Here is a 13,091-nt window from a genome sequence, read left to right as displayed (position 1 = left end):
AAAGCAACACGTGGACGCATCTTTGTCCGCCTGTCGGACTTGTTTTCTGTGTTTTTCGTGTGCACTGACACCTTTCTAAGTGATCGAGCCTTAGTGGGATCAGAAAGTTGCAGGTTTAAATATCATATCGTCCATGGCTGCAAACCGCACACACCTCAAGAGAATGTCACCAGTCCAATAGCCGGTTCCTGTATAAGCTTAGTAACTGTGTTGCTTTGCATTAAAAGCGTCAGCTCAGTTTAATGTTTCATGTCTGTAGACTCTCATTCACCCAGGTCATCTCAGTCAAAGGAATTAAGTTGTAGGCAACTCCGCTTCCCTGTACACTCTGCTAAAAGGAGTCAAGTTGCGTACATCTTAACTCCTTTGACAAAGTGTAATGTATATCATATAACATAATGTAATGTAATATGTGTTTTTGCGTCGCTACAGGACTACTGCCTGGCCAGCTGCACTGCTGCCCATGAGGAGCCCTCATCTCTGGTCCTGAACCACAGCGGTACCCATGGAGATCCGACTAGACCACCAGCAGCAGTAGACCACCTGAGGGGCCAGACGCCACACCACCAGACGGCGCCACCCAGCTGGGCGAACACAGGAGTCCAGCAGCAGAGGCGGAGAGGAGGGGGATCAGAGACACAGATGAGTGGGGGGAAGGAGGGCGGCGGAGCGAGGGATGGCGAAGGAGGCTCTACCTCCCCGGCTGGTGGAGAACAGCAACAACAAGGGTCCGGGCGGACGGAGCGCTCCACCTCTGACAAGGAGGAGGAGGAGAAGAAGAGCGGAGGAGGGGGAGGTGTAGATGGGCAGCAGAGAGGTGTGGAGCAGGGGAGAAGCACTGCCTCAGGGGAGACGACGCCCAGTGATGGAGAGCAGGGCCACAGCGACACCTCCGGGGGGGAGCAGGGTCACGATGACGTGGAAATGAACACTGGGCTGGACTCCAGTAGTGGGGGCAGTAGTGGCATTGGCTCTGGAGGCCAGAAGGGCGGCGGTAGCGGGAAGAAGATGGGGAGGTCGTCGCACCACCACAGTCGCAGCAGCACCTCTGGCTCCAGCAGCTCCAAGAGGTGAGAAGGCGTAAATAATCCAAGCTGTCTGTGTGTGAAGATTTGCCATTGACACAGGTCTTGTTTGTCAAGGTGCATAGTTATTAGCTTGTAAGAGTCTTGGAGTTGAGTTGGGGAGGTTAGGATTTTTTTTCCCAAGTCAGTGGAACTTTTTTCTAAGTCAAGTTAGTGAAACTTCTAATGATGTTTTAAATATTTGTCTTCCGCAGTTCCAAGTCAGGCACTGGATCATCATCTTGTGGGAGTAGTCAGCACACAGAGACCAGTGGCAGGTGAGAATACTGTTCACACACACATAATATCACCACATAGCATGTATTTTCAGTCTGCCATAAGCGCCATATCTCAGACTAAGTACTGTCTGTGGTCTACGATTCACTACCCAAATATACCCCATTACCCGATATACTCGGCAAATATTATGGGCACATCAAATATGTTTTCTTTCATGTTCAAGCAACTATACACACGTGTGTGTGCGCGCCTTTGTGTGTGTGTGTGCGTGTGTGCGTGTGTGCGTGTGTGCGTGTGTGCGTGTGTGCGTGTGTGTGTGTGTGTGTGTGTGTGTGTGTGTGTGTGTGTGTGTGTGTGTGTGTGTGTGTGTGTGTGTGTGTGAATAGTGAGCCTACAGAGCCAGGGCGTGACCAGACGCATAAGGAGATGATGCAGACGGTGCAGGAGATGAAGAAGAGGCTGCCGTCAGAGAGGAGGAGCCGCAGTAAACCCAGCACTGTGGAGGCGCTAAACTACGCACTCAACTGCGTCAAACAAGTGCAAGGTAATGAAACCAATGTTTTATTATTATTTTATATTTTGTAGTAATAGTAGTGGTAGTAGCATTTGTGTTTAACCACGTCCTCAATTGCGTAAAACAAGTAGCACACTTACAGTGGCGCTGCTCCAGTTATTACCCAGGCTTGTATTCACTGCAATCGCCTTTCTGATGCAGTGATCGCAGGTTAAACGTTTATGTCTTTGATGATGATAATCTTGTGCAGTTGGGGTTGGTAGACTACAGGGAGAGCACCTCTTTGCACTATTTCTGGTTGGGGTGTCAGTGTGATTGCAAAGACATTGCATTCCTGTATCAGGGTAGCTGGGCGGTCTAAAAAGTCAAAAAAAAGTCTTACTTTTTTATCCCCTTTTTTAGGCCTAAAAATGGTGTAAAATATCTGTCCCAGGTCTAAAAAATTTCACAAAGGTCTAAAATGTCTTTTGTCTTTTTTCCCACAACCGGTCTGCTGCGAAATGCAATGTACGAAACGTGACCATCATTAATTTTGGAAAATGTGAACGAGCGTCAAAAGCGCAAACGACGCTCGTGCATTTCGGTTCTGTTAGCGCGTGAGGCAGCTGGTCAGGGGAAGATTGTTTGTAGGCTATCTAAGAGTGGTTGTTCAGGATATTTGGGTCATCGTGGAAAATTGGGCATTTAAGCCACGTTGTGCCAAATGTATTGCGTCGACACCGAATTGTGTGGATTGATTTACCTCCACTTAGACTGACAGCCAGCAACACAAACCGTGCCCAGCGGCAAATCCAAGGGCTGAGTCGATAAAGGTTGGTGGAGCTCCGTCACTTCTGGCAGAGGTGTTCTCTGCGTCTTACAAATCATCACGGACCAACACTATAACTGCCATTATGTTATTTTAACAATGCGCAAATGTCTCGCCAAAACAATGAAACACGTGGCGAAACTAATCATATTAGCTGTAAACAGCGCATCTATCTGTAGTCAACTTGGAAGTTTTTTTAATGAATCATAGAACTCAACGGTGGGCTGAGAGAGGTGCCTGCGCCGTGCGCGCATGCAGGGCTGTGACTTTCTCCATCGACTGGGAGAGTGATTGTCAAACTTTTTTTTTTTTTTAAACGGCGCTAGAAATGCTAAGCTCCGCTTAGCGTAACTGCTATTAAGTTATGAACCTGTTAACTTCATGAGGGAGAGCAACATATCTGTGTATAAAGTCATCAGTGGACTTAATCATAAATTGCCCTGTTCATGTTAGGGGAGAGATGGGAGACTTGGCGACTGTGAGTGCCTGTTCACTGCTCATTTGTTGCACAACAACCTCACCTGAAGTTTGTAGGGCTTTATAGCATACAGTAACTCTCAGTAACAGTAACATAATGTTTTAATGTGCAAGGCTTCTGTATTGTCAAAGTAATTTACAATTTGCATACACATCTTATTTACAGATGTTTTGGCAAGTGTAGACTTGCATGGATGGAAGAGATATCTTGTTTTCAAAGAGCACATTTCTTTAGATAGGCTACAATAAAAATGTGTCTCATTGTGAGGCTAGGTACTGGTACCAATGAAATAATTTCATCTATAGCATACCTTCATGGCATATTAGGGCCTACTATGGGTTGACAGTATTTTCAGGTTGGGTGTGGGAAAAAATATGCCGCCCCCCCCTGACCAATTTCACTCCAGAATTGCTGGAATATGGCTATAATACAAGACAATTATGACTTTTTCTTAAATACTTGCCACTATTATTATTTTTGCCATTGTAATTATTGTTATCTTTTCGTGACACCAGTACGGCAACTGGGAATGGGAGGGATGCTGGTCTAAATTTAAAAATTTTGAGGTCTAAAATAGGTTTAAAAAGGTCTAAAATTTGATGTGGTCAAACCTGGGGACACCCTGCTGTATGCATCTTGTCAGCTTCGCGTCGTGCTCCAACTCCCCTTACCCGTTATAAATCGAACACAAACCCACAGCCTCTCGTGGCTTCTTGCCTTATTGTTACTACTGAACTATTTCTCCACCGATATTCCAAATTGATGTCCTATAAGACCTCTTTGAAAGGTGTGATGGTTCCTGATGAATATTCAAATAAATCGAATCTCACGCACATCCAATGACTGGTTTCGGGTGCAGGTTAAAAAAAAGTTAATCCAGCCCGAAACTCATCCGTTTGCGTTTTTTCTTCACTACCTCCAGATGAATATTCACAAAGGTTCATATACTGGATGACTATGTCATATGCGTAAGGTAAGCGTACCCATTAAGCCCATGTACCCTTTAAGCCCACTTTCAACTTTGAGGTCAATTTAAAGAAAGGGAAAAGGTGAATTTTGTTGTTCATCACCCTATCCAATTAAAGGGTTTAGTAACTGACAAAATGTTTTTCATTGCAAACAAATCACATTTTTTATCAGTGAGTTATCCCCGTCCAAGTGAATCCAGTCTCAGGACTACTGACAAGAAGTTGCCTCAAAACTTTGCTGTTTTGGGACATGTCAGAAATCATAGAATATCAGCTAGTTTAAGTCAAATGTTTTGAAAATACTTTCATATTTAGTGAACTAAGAGGTAAATGTAATGATTTATATATATATACATGCAGTGTTTTACTAAATTATAGCATTTCCCTTCAAATGGAAAGATGTGTTTTATGAGCGAGCACACGCCGATATTTTCTTGGTACAACCACACACCATCTTTATCTTACTCTACCGTAAGACTTAAGGTGGTTAGGTATGAATTCTAAGCATATTCCAGTTTGTTTGGCATTGGTCTTTAAAGAAATGCATCATGAAATGTTTTGTGGAGTTGATTATTTCCATAAAATAGCTTTTTGTATAGGCGGGCTTAATGGGTACAAGGTGGGCTTAAATGGTACACCCCATTGAAATGCATGCAAGTTCGCATGCATGCTTATGAAAAATGCCTTTGAGGGACATAAAAAGTGCTGTACAATCCCAAGTTGTTGCTTTAAAAGGCGTAATGTAATGAACTAACAATAATCAATAACAAAAAATACATTTCTCTGTTTGGATGAAGAATTTTATGAAGTATATGAAGTAAAAGATGCCGTAATATTTAATTAGGTTTTATGCACTATTTTTTGAGCAAATCTTACATTTTTGGTCTGAAACCATTTATGCCATGTAGGCTCCACTGTTTAAACTCAATTCACACACCTCACCAGGTATTTTGATAGAGAAATAACTATATGAGCTTATTTGGAACACAAGTGGGCTTAAATGGTACCAATGGTACCATTTAAGCCCATTCAGACTTTTCTTTTTTTATGAAAAATCCTTGCACGTCATTGGGGAAACACTTGACATTTTTAATGAGGTGCTACTTAAACTACTCAGAGATGCAAAAATACAGTTAAAATTGCAGAATCAATGTTGTGAGTGAGTCCATGCGAGCGGCCATTGTTGTCTTAAACAACTGTATTATTTCACTTGTTTTTCCCTTCTCCACTACCTTTAAACTTTGACTATGTCACTTGCACTAGAATACCGCGATCCTGATAAGTTCAGCTGCATGGCAATTTGGGAGCAGGCCGAATCCAAAGGTCCTCCAGACCCAAGTGCAAGCTCACGATGCTGTGCGGAAATGCACTGGGGTCTGGCAAGAGCTAGACTAGAAAACTTGACCACCCAAAGAGAGGCGCTGGCACAATTGCCACAGTTGTAATCATTTTAATCAAAAGAAGTGCTTGTTACAGTCTGAGTCAGGCCTAATTTGTGACAAATCTGCCAAAGAGAAAACAAGGACCAAAATTGATTTATATTTTCGTTTCGTCACTTCCATTTCTCATCTTTTTGGGCCTTGAACTTTACTTTGCCAAATACTAATCTTTATATTGTTTTATTGTTGGCAAATTCTTCCACCAGGGATGTATACACATAAATTTGGCCAAGGGAAGCGAAATTCGCCATTCATTCCTATGAGAGAGGCGAAGGCAAGTGAACTGGAGGGAAGCAAAGTGAAAATATTCTACCATAAAGGAGGAGCGAATTTCGCCTGTGGCGGCCAATCAAATCAACAACAATCATTACATTTGATTCACCGCAACGACCTCAGACTGTCAGAATGGAACACTGAATTTTGCCTCTCTTCGCTTTGCTCGTTTCGCCTGTACTTATGTGTTCCAAGCGTTAGAAAGTTTGAAAAGTTATGTCACAGTCGCAGTCACAGTACAACGTTACATTTTTATGTTCTACCTACATACTGAAAGACAAAATTATGACTATAATTCAAAGTACACGGATTTATTTTTTTCCATAGTTTGCCAAGTGACCTATTGTCACATTTCTTTAAACATGTCAAGGAATGCTTTCAGTGGTGAGCCTCTAACCACCAGGCACATAACATATGTAGGCCATTGCATCAAACATCAGCTAAAACCTGCTAGGAAATCCACTAGGCATGTACTTCCCTAGATGGCTTAGCAGATGTTACTGAAGCCACAAGTGAATCTGCGGTTTGCTTAGCTTGTTCCTCTGTCAGTAGAAGTTGAAGTATTGCATGTAAGGCAGAGTGCACAGGTTTGATTCGCTCTGTCTTTGAGGAAGTCCAATGGAACCCTCTGTTGTTATCCTCATGGGTCAGTGTTGAAACGGAATCCACTATTCACATCCAAACCACTGAGGCAGACAGAAAGGAATTGGTCAGGCGTCCACTCTCTTGTGAGTCAGGGTACAGAGTTGTGATGATGAAGGCGGATGAGAACATCAGGAATGGATGTATAGGTTGGTGAGAGAGCGGAATATGGATGGGTGAAAGAAAGGAACTAGTTAACTTAAGGAACTTGTTTAATTTTGAAAGCATGGGGGGGGAGAGCTGGAAAGTGAATGAGTATTGAGTAGTGAGTTGGCCTAAGAATCAGTAGTTGTAAAAGCAGACCTGGGGTGACGGGGAGCAGAGAGGGGTTTTGTTTGCTCTGACTGAGCTTGGAGTGAGCATGATCTGACTTGACCTCTTTGTCTCGGCTTAGCTCCAGTTGAGAAGTTATGTAATGAACTCACAAACCTTAATGACCCATCCCCTTGTCTCTCTGCTCCTGTCTTTCAGCTTTGCCCCCTCCCTCTCACACACATGCACTCACTCTTAGCGCTTTCAGGCCGACTGAAAACCGTGTTGGAGCCCGTTCCCGCACCTAATCGCGAACCGGCCGTCGTGTTCACGCCACAGATATTTGCGTTCGCGAACCGTAAAGTTGGTTCGCAATGCGAACCGCAAAATACTAGTTTTTTCTCTGCGAACCGTGACGACAGCGTGCTAGTCAGCAGGTTCATCCGGGTAACACAGTCACGTGCGGGAAAAGTTCAGAGCTCGGTATGAACACGGGCGGTTCGCAGATAAACACTTAAGTGCTGAACGTAACTGGTTCGGGCACCGACTCCAGCTCCAGCTGGTTGGCCTGAAAGCCCTATCTGTATGTCTTTCTCTTTTTCTCTCCTTTTCTCTTCCTCTCTGTCTTCTGCATGTGTACTGTCTGTGTCTTGATCTTTTCTTTCTCTCTCTCTCTCTCTCTCTCTCTCTCTCTCTCTCTCTCTCTCTCTCTCTCTCTCTCTCTCTCTCTCTCTCTCATATACACACACACACTCACTCACTCTGTTTATTAATGATGTGTTGTGATTGTGTTGGAGGGGGGAAATTTGATGTGGGTTGCTCTTGCATCTTGCCGGTTTAATTTTGACTGATGATAAAGGAAGCTTAAAAGTCAAACAAGAGTCTCTCTCTCTCTCTCTCTCTCTCTCTCTCTCTCTCTCTCTCTCTCTCTCTCTCTCTCTCTCTCTCTCTCTCTCTCTCTCTCTCTCTCTCTCTCCTTTTTCACTTGCTGAAAGAACAACTCGCAACAATGAATTGAACACTTTGGTAGATTTAGTGAAGTGTTACACAACCACACTGTCACACCTCTGTATTTTGAGATGTAGCATAGTATCAGATGATGGCAGCTGAATGAAAAAGACGAGCAGCAGTTATGTCAGTGATGTGATTATGTCTTCTGGTCACACCCAAAAGATGAGCCACACTTCTCCTCAGCCACCTCCAAGGGTGGAGCAGAGCGTTGTAAAGAGCCATGGTTTAAACTCACACACGTCTAGCGTCACATTTGTAATGCGGTTTCAGTTTTGACAAGGGCAACAATGGAAGGCTTAAACTAACAAAGGATAGTGTCACAGGTTTTAGAAAGAATTTGATTTTCCGTGTCTACAGGTTCCTCAGCAATTGCTTGCCTGAGAGGTAACTGTGCGATGAATGGGGTGAAATATCTGGTCAAACTTAGTTTGTCTGATTTATTTAGTTTGCTGGAAATACTGCTGCTTTCTCAACTCTGAACCTGCGCCACCCTTACTCGGGTTCATTGCCTGGCATAGTTCATAGCAATGACAATTTGTTTGTTGTGCGCTTATTTCAAAAAATGTTAAAATGTTGTAAAAACAAAAATCATACTAGACTTCATACAATAGACACCTTGTGTTGGTCGTTGTCTAAAATGTTCCATCAGAATTGAGTAAGAAGCCGTATCAAACATCTGATAAAGGGTCATGTGCACTTCAAGCCACTTACTGGAAGTTGTGAATGAAGGGTTTTTTTTTCACTTTAAACAGAAATTTGTATTATTAAATAATAGAAAGAACAAATCAGCACATTTAACACCCTTTGTCACCATGACCTGCATTTTCAAACTGTCTGAAAATTAAAGTTTCTCTTCAGTTTTAAGTTGGCAAGTTCTGAACAACGCCATCTCTGGTCTATTGTTCTTTGCTGCCCTCTACAGCTACCACCGAGTATTACAAGCTTTTGATGAGCCACTGTCGGGAAGAGCGCAGCGACGCTACCGTGTGCTCACTGGAGGAACTGGAGAGCATTACTTCAGAGCACGCCCTGAAAAACACGGTAGGCACCACACACCAATAAAAAATACCTTTGAAAGCACACACTTTAAAAGCCACCCATTTGAATCTTGGATCTTGAGCATTGAATCTCTTTTGCATTTAGTTTGACTGTTTGCATTTGACTTGACTCCATCTCACTGATGTGTGTGTGTGTGTGTGTATGTGTGTGTGTGTGTGTGTGTGTATGTCATTTGTGGGTGTTGGTGTTGGTGTGGGTGTCTCTACACGTCTTGCATCCACAGGATTCGTTTGTGGTGGTGTTCTCCCTGGGCACCGGCCGCGTGGTCTATGCCTCTGAGCAGGCCTCCAGCATCCTCAACTGCAAGCAGCGTGTTCTGGAGTCGGCCAAGTTTGTGGAGCTGCTGTACCACCAGGATGTCAACGTCTTCTACTCGCACACGGCCCAGCCGCACCTGCCACCCTGGAACATGGGCACTGACAGCAGTAAGCAGCGGGCAGGGGGGCAATGGGGTTACCTGAGGGGGTTACATGGCTCGAACCAGACATGTAATAAATTAGGGTACAGTACAGGAGGGAGGGAGGAGCAGGGAGGGAGAGGTAGAGATTGGGGGTAGCCTAATAGTTAAAAAGTGAGTCTTGATATCAGAAAGTTGAAGGTTTGAATCCTGCACCATCTATGGCTGAAGCAACCTTGAGCAAGGCACCTAGCCCTACATGGCTCCAGGCAATACCCTGTGCCGAAAATTACTTTGAAGTTTATTTGGACAAACGTGCCGGCTAAGTGCATTGTAATGTTTAGGTAAGAAGTGGATCATCATATTTTCACTGCTGCATGCCATTCTTGAAACTGACATTTTTGTACATACACATGGATTACAGTATTATGTTGTTTATTATGTTGTATTATGATTATTATGTTATTCTAATTTCCTCTTTTGCATTGCAGATGCCATTTTGTTTGAATGTGCCCAGGTGAAGTCCTTCTTCTGCAGAATAAGGTGAATAATGATGTAATAACATTAATGTACACAAATGTATTGGTGCCAGGAGGATAGCCCCTTGAGATAAGATATCACATTTTGTGAAGGGGTCCCCTTATTTGCCCAATCCCACAGCTCTCCATGTCAGAAGCATTGCTTTGGTTTGCATGAATGTGTCATTGGTGTCAGTGAAACCAAGTCAGAATCTAGCTAGTTTCCAGCGCACTATGAAAATAATTTACTCAAGTGTGTGTGTGTGTGTGTGTTGCCTCCTGCAGAGGGGGTAAGGATCGGGACCGGGAAATGCGCTACAACCCCTTCCGGATCACTCCCTACCTGCTGAAGGTGCAGGACCTGCCCGAGTCCGAACCACAGCCCTGTTGCCTAGCACTAGCCGAGCGCATCATCTCCGGATATGAGGGTAAGACCCAGAAACAGCATCCACATACAGAGTAACCCATAACCACTCATCCATATGGCCAACTGTCACAATGCCCATAAAAAACAGAAACAACATCCTTAAGCGGCGTACACACACATTACTAGCTTCTCGCTTGCTCGCCTACTCGCCACTCTGTCATGGACCATTTGCTGAAAGTTCCCGCGGCTTTAACAGCCAATGTACAGTCGAGAAGTACCGAACTCTGCATTCCAATTGGTTACTCGCTTACTTGCCTCGCTCGAAGTTAAAATATTTTCAACTTGGGATCTGCCCAGATCGCATCGCTTGCACAGTACTCGCCTTCTCGCCTGCTCGTCTCGTTGGAACACAGTGACATTCTATTGACTTCATTCGCCGAGCGAATAACTAGCAGCGATGTGTGTGTGTACGGCCCTATATGCATTAACCCACAGCCACACTTGCATATGGCCAACTGTCAAAACAAGCATGAAACTCAGCCACAACTTAAGGGTAACCCACAATCACAACATGCATATGACCAATGACCAAGTCTCAACATCCACACAAACCAGCCACAACATGCAAGTACAAAGTAACTCACAGTCAAAACATTCATATAACCTCCAGCCATAACATCCCACAGTAGTAGTAGTAGTGTGTCAACTCTTGTTTTCCTGCCTGTATTTCAAGTTGAATGCTATGATAAAGGCAACTCGTATGTGTGGTTATGTATCCTCCTCCAGCTCCACGGATCCCCATGGACAAACGCATCTTCACCACGACACATTCCCCAGGATGTGTTTTCCTGGAGGTGGATGACCGGTGAGTAGCTAGGGACAGTCTATCGAAATACTGACCAGGAGATTGCCACGAGGTCACTTCCGCGGTGAGCATACACGCACTGTCTCGCTGTTCTCCCCAGCCCCCACCCCTCTCTCTCGCTCTTGCTCGCTTGATCTCGATCTCTCTCTCTCTCTCTCTCTCTCTCTCTCTCTTTCCCTCTCTCTCTCTTTCTCTCTCTCTCTCTCTCTCTCGCTCTCTCTCGCTCTCTCTCTTTCCCTCTCTCTCTCTCTCTCTCTCTCACTCTCTGTTAAACTGTGATGCAGGTTTTGAATGAACTGCCATGATTAAGTCTGTGTGTGTGTGTTTGTGTTCCAGTGCTGTGCCTTTGCTGGGCTACCTCCCTCAGGACCTGATTGGGACGTCACTGCTGACCTGTCTCCACCCGGAGGATCGTGCTATCATGCCCGGCATGCACCGCAAGAGTACGCTACATTACATTCAGCAGACCACTTCTATCCAGAACCAATTACACAGAGGACATGCATGGCAAATGCAGAGTGTGGGAGAATACAGAACAAGTAGTGCAAAGCAAAACAAAGTATGGCAATATCCACCTTATTGTGCAAGATTTCTTGGGTGGTGCCATTGCTACAGGTTGCAACCACATTTCCGAAGGAAACATGCATGTCAATATGTACTGTGACTACTGAAGCAGATCATGATCCTCTATATGAGATTTTAACATAGGGTGTAGTCACATGTGTGAGATACATTTTGAGACATGTATAGCTGTATTTCAAATTATTTTGAATGGACTATAAATTGAAGTGGCTATATACGTAAGTTGTACGCTGGCTACTGTTCATTGTGTCAAAGTGACAGTAGACAAAGTTTCTTTAATGTTATTTCATGAAAAGATAAACTTGCAAATTTCCAGAAATGTGAATGTGTACTCTCTCTCTCTCTCTCTCTCTCTCTCTCTCTCTCTCTCTCTCTCTCTCTCTCTCTCTCTCTCTCTCTCTCTCTCTCTGTCTCTCTCTCTCTCTCTCTCTCTCTCTCTCTCTCTCTCTCTCTCTCAAACACACACACACACACACACACACAGTTCTGAAGAATGCAGGTCATCCTCCGTTTGAGCACTGCCCAATCCGATTCCGCTGCCAGAATGGGGACTATGTGACCCTGGACACCAGCTGGTCCAGCTTTGTCAACCCCTGGAGCCGCAAGGTGGCCTTCATCATTGGCAGGCATAAAGTGCGCACGTGAGTACTACCACACACACAGACACACACACACACACACACACACACACACACACACACACACTAGGTGGCCTACCTCATCTGCAGGCAAAATGTGTGCTTGTTAGTACACACACACTCCATAGCTGCCTGATGAACACACAAATCAAAGCTGTCTCGTCTTGACAGTTTGTTCACAGAGAGCGATGGATTGTCTAAAGCACTGCACATGCATGCGTGAGCACGCACGCACACACATACACACACACACACACACACTCACACACAGGCTGACCTGCCCTGACAGCTTGTTCACAGAGAGGAATGGATTGCCTGATGCATATTGCTGACAAACGGCAAAAGTTTCCACGAGCTTAAAGATCACATTTGCATTAATGTAGATTGAGAATGAATTAGGCTGAAGAGAGCCTTGTGGAATAGGAGTAAGAAGTACACCTTCCCCCTGTGGCATAACAGCCCTATGTAATATTAAATAAACACTGCTTGGGGAATCCAAGACCAGCACACCTGGTGCACATGGCTTTTGTCTGTTTTCCCACACTTTGTTGTTGACATTTCAGTAATCTACCGCCAGAGTTTGCAAGTGCTTATTTTCATCCCGTTAATGAAATACATGATTTGCATATGCAGATCTTTGCACACAGTACGTTTTTACTGTCTTAGTTCAACACACAGAGTAGGGCCAAATAGAGGAGTGCAATATTTTACTCTAAATGGTGAATTTACACTGCAGCATTTAACTTTTTTGGTAGCACACAACATCATAGACTTTCAGTTTAGAACTAAGTCAAACTTTCACCGGAAGTTTTTGTGGCTTCCCTAAACTTGTATTGGGTGTATTTTTTCATGCCCATCGTCATGGCTCAGTGACTCAAAGGAGCCCAGAGATATGGCCAGCGTTATCAGAACCAGCAGACCTCAAACTCTCCATTTGCAAAGCAAGGGAATGTGCTAGGCTGTTGGTTATGGTGGT

The 13,091-nt window shown here is 44.3% G+C and overlaps 1 protein-coding gene across 2 annotated transcripts in view; it reads left to right on the top strand.

Moving 5' to 3' along the window:
* The window catches only part of per3 (period circadian clock 3), a 40,953-nt gene that overhangs the window by 8,553 nt on the left and 19,309 nt on the right, over nucleotides 1-13,091 (top strand). For both annotated transcript variants that reach the window (XM_063216153.1, XM_063216152.1), the window contains exons 2-11: nucleotides 433-1,070; nucleotides 1,280-1,342; nucleotides 1,691-1,848; nucleotides 8,612-8,730; nucleotides 8,972-9,173; nucleotides 9,637-9,688; nucleotides 9,949-10,091; nucleotides 10,817-10,895; nucleotides 11,232-11,338; nucleotides 11,962-12,118. In XM_063216153.1, the coding sequence (XP_063072223.1) occupies nucleotides 643-1,070; nucleotides 1,280-1,342; nucleotides 1,691-1,848; nucleotides 8,612-8,730; nucleotides 8,972-9,173; nucleotides 9,637-9,688; nucleotides 9,949-10,091; nucleotides 10,817-10,895; nucleotides 11,232-11,338; nucleotides 11,962-12,118 (1,508 nt within the window). In that variant the 5' untranslated portion in view covers nucleotides 433-642. The remainder of the gene's footprint in view (nucleotides 1-432; nucleotides 1,071-1,279; nucleotides 1,343-1,690; nucleotides 1,849-8,611; nucleotides 8,731-8,971; nucleotides 9,174-9,636; nucleotides 9,689-9,948; nucleotides 10,092-10,816; nucleotides 10,896-11,231; nucleotides 11,339-11,961; nucleotides 12,119-13,091) is intronic.

Source organism: Engraulis encrasicolus, chromosome 14 (assembly GCF_034702125.1).
Source record: "Engraulis encrasicolus isolate BLACKSEA-1 chromosome 14, IST_EnEncr_1.0, whole genome shotgun sequence".
In the NCBI taxonomy this organism is placed as follows: Eukaryota; Metazoa; Chordata; class Actinopteri; order Clupeiformes; family Engraulidae; genus Engraulis; species Engraulis encrasicolus.
The sequence above is the reverse complement of the archived record's forward strand: the minus strand, read 5'-3'. Positions and strand labels throughout refer to the sequence as shown.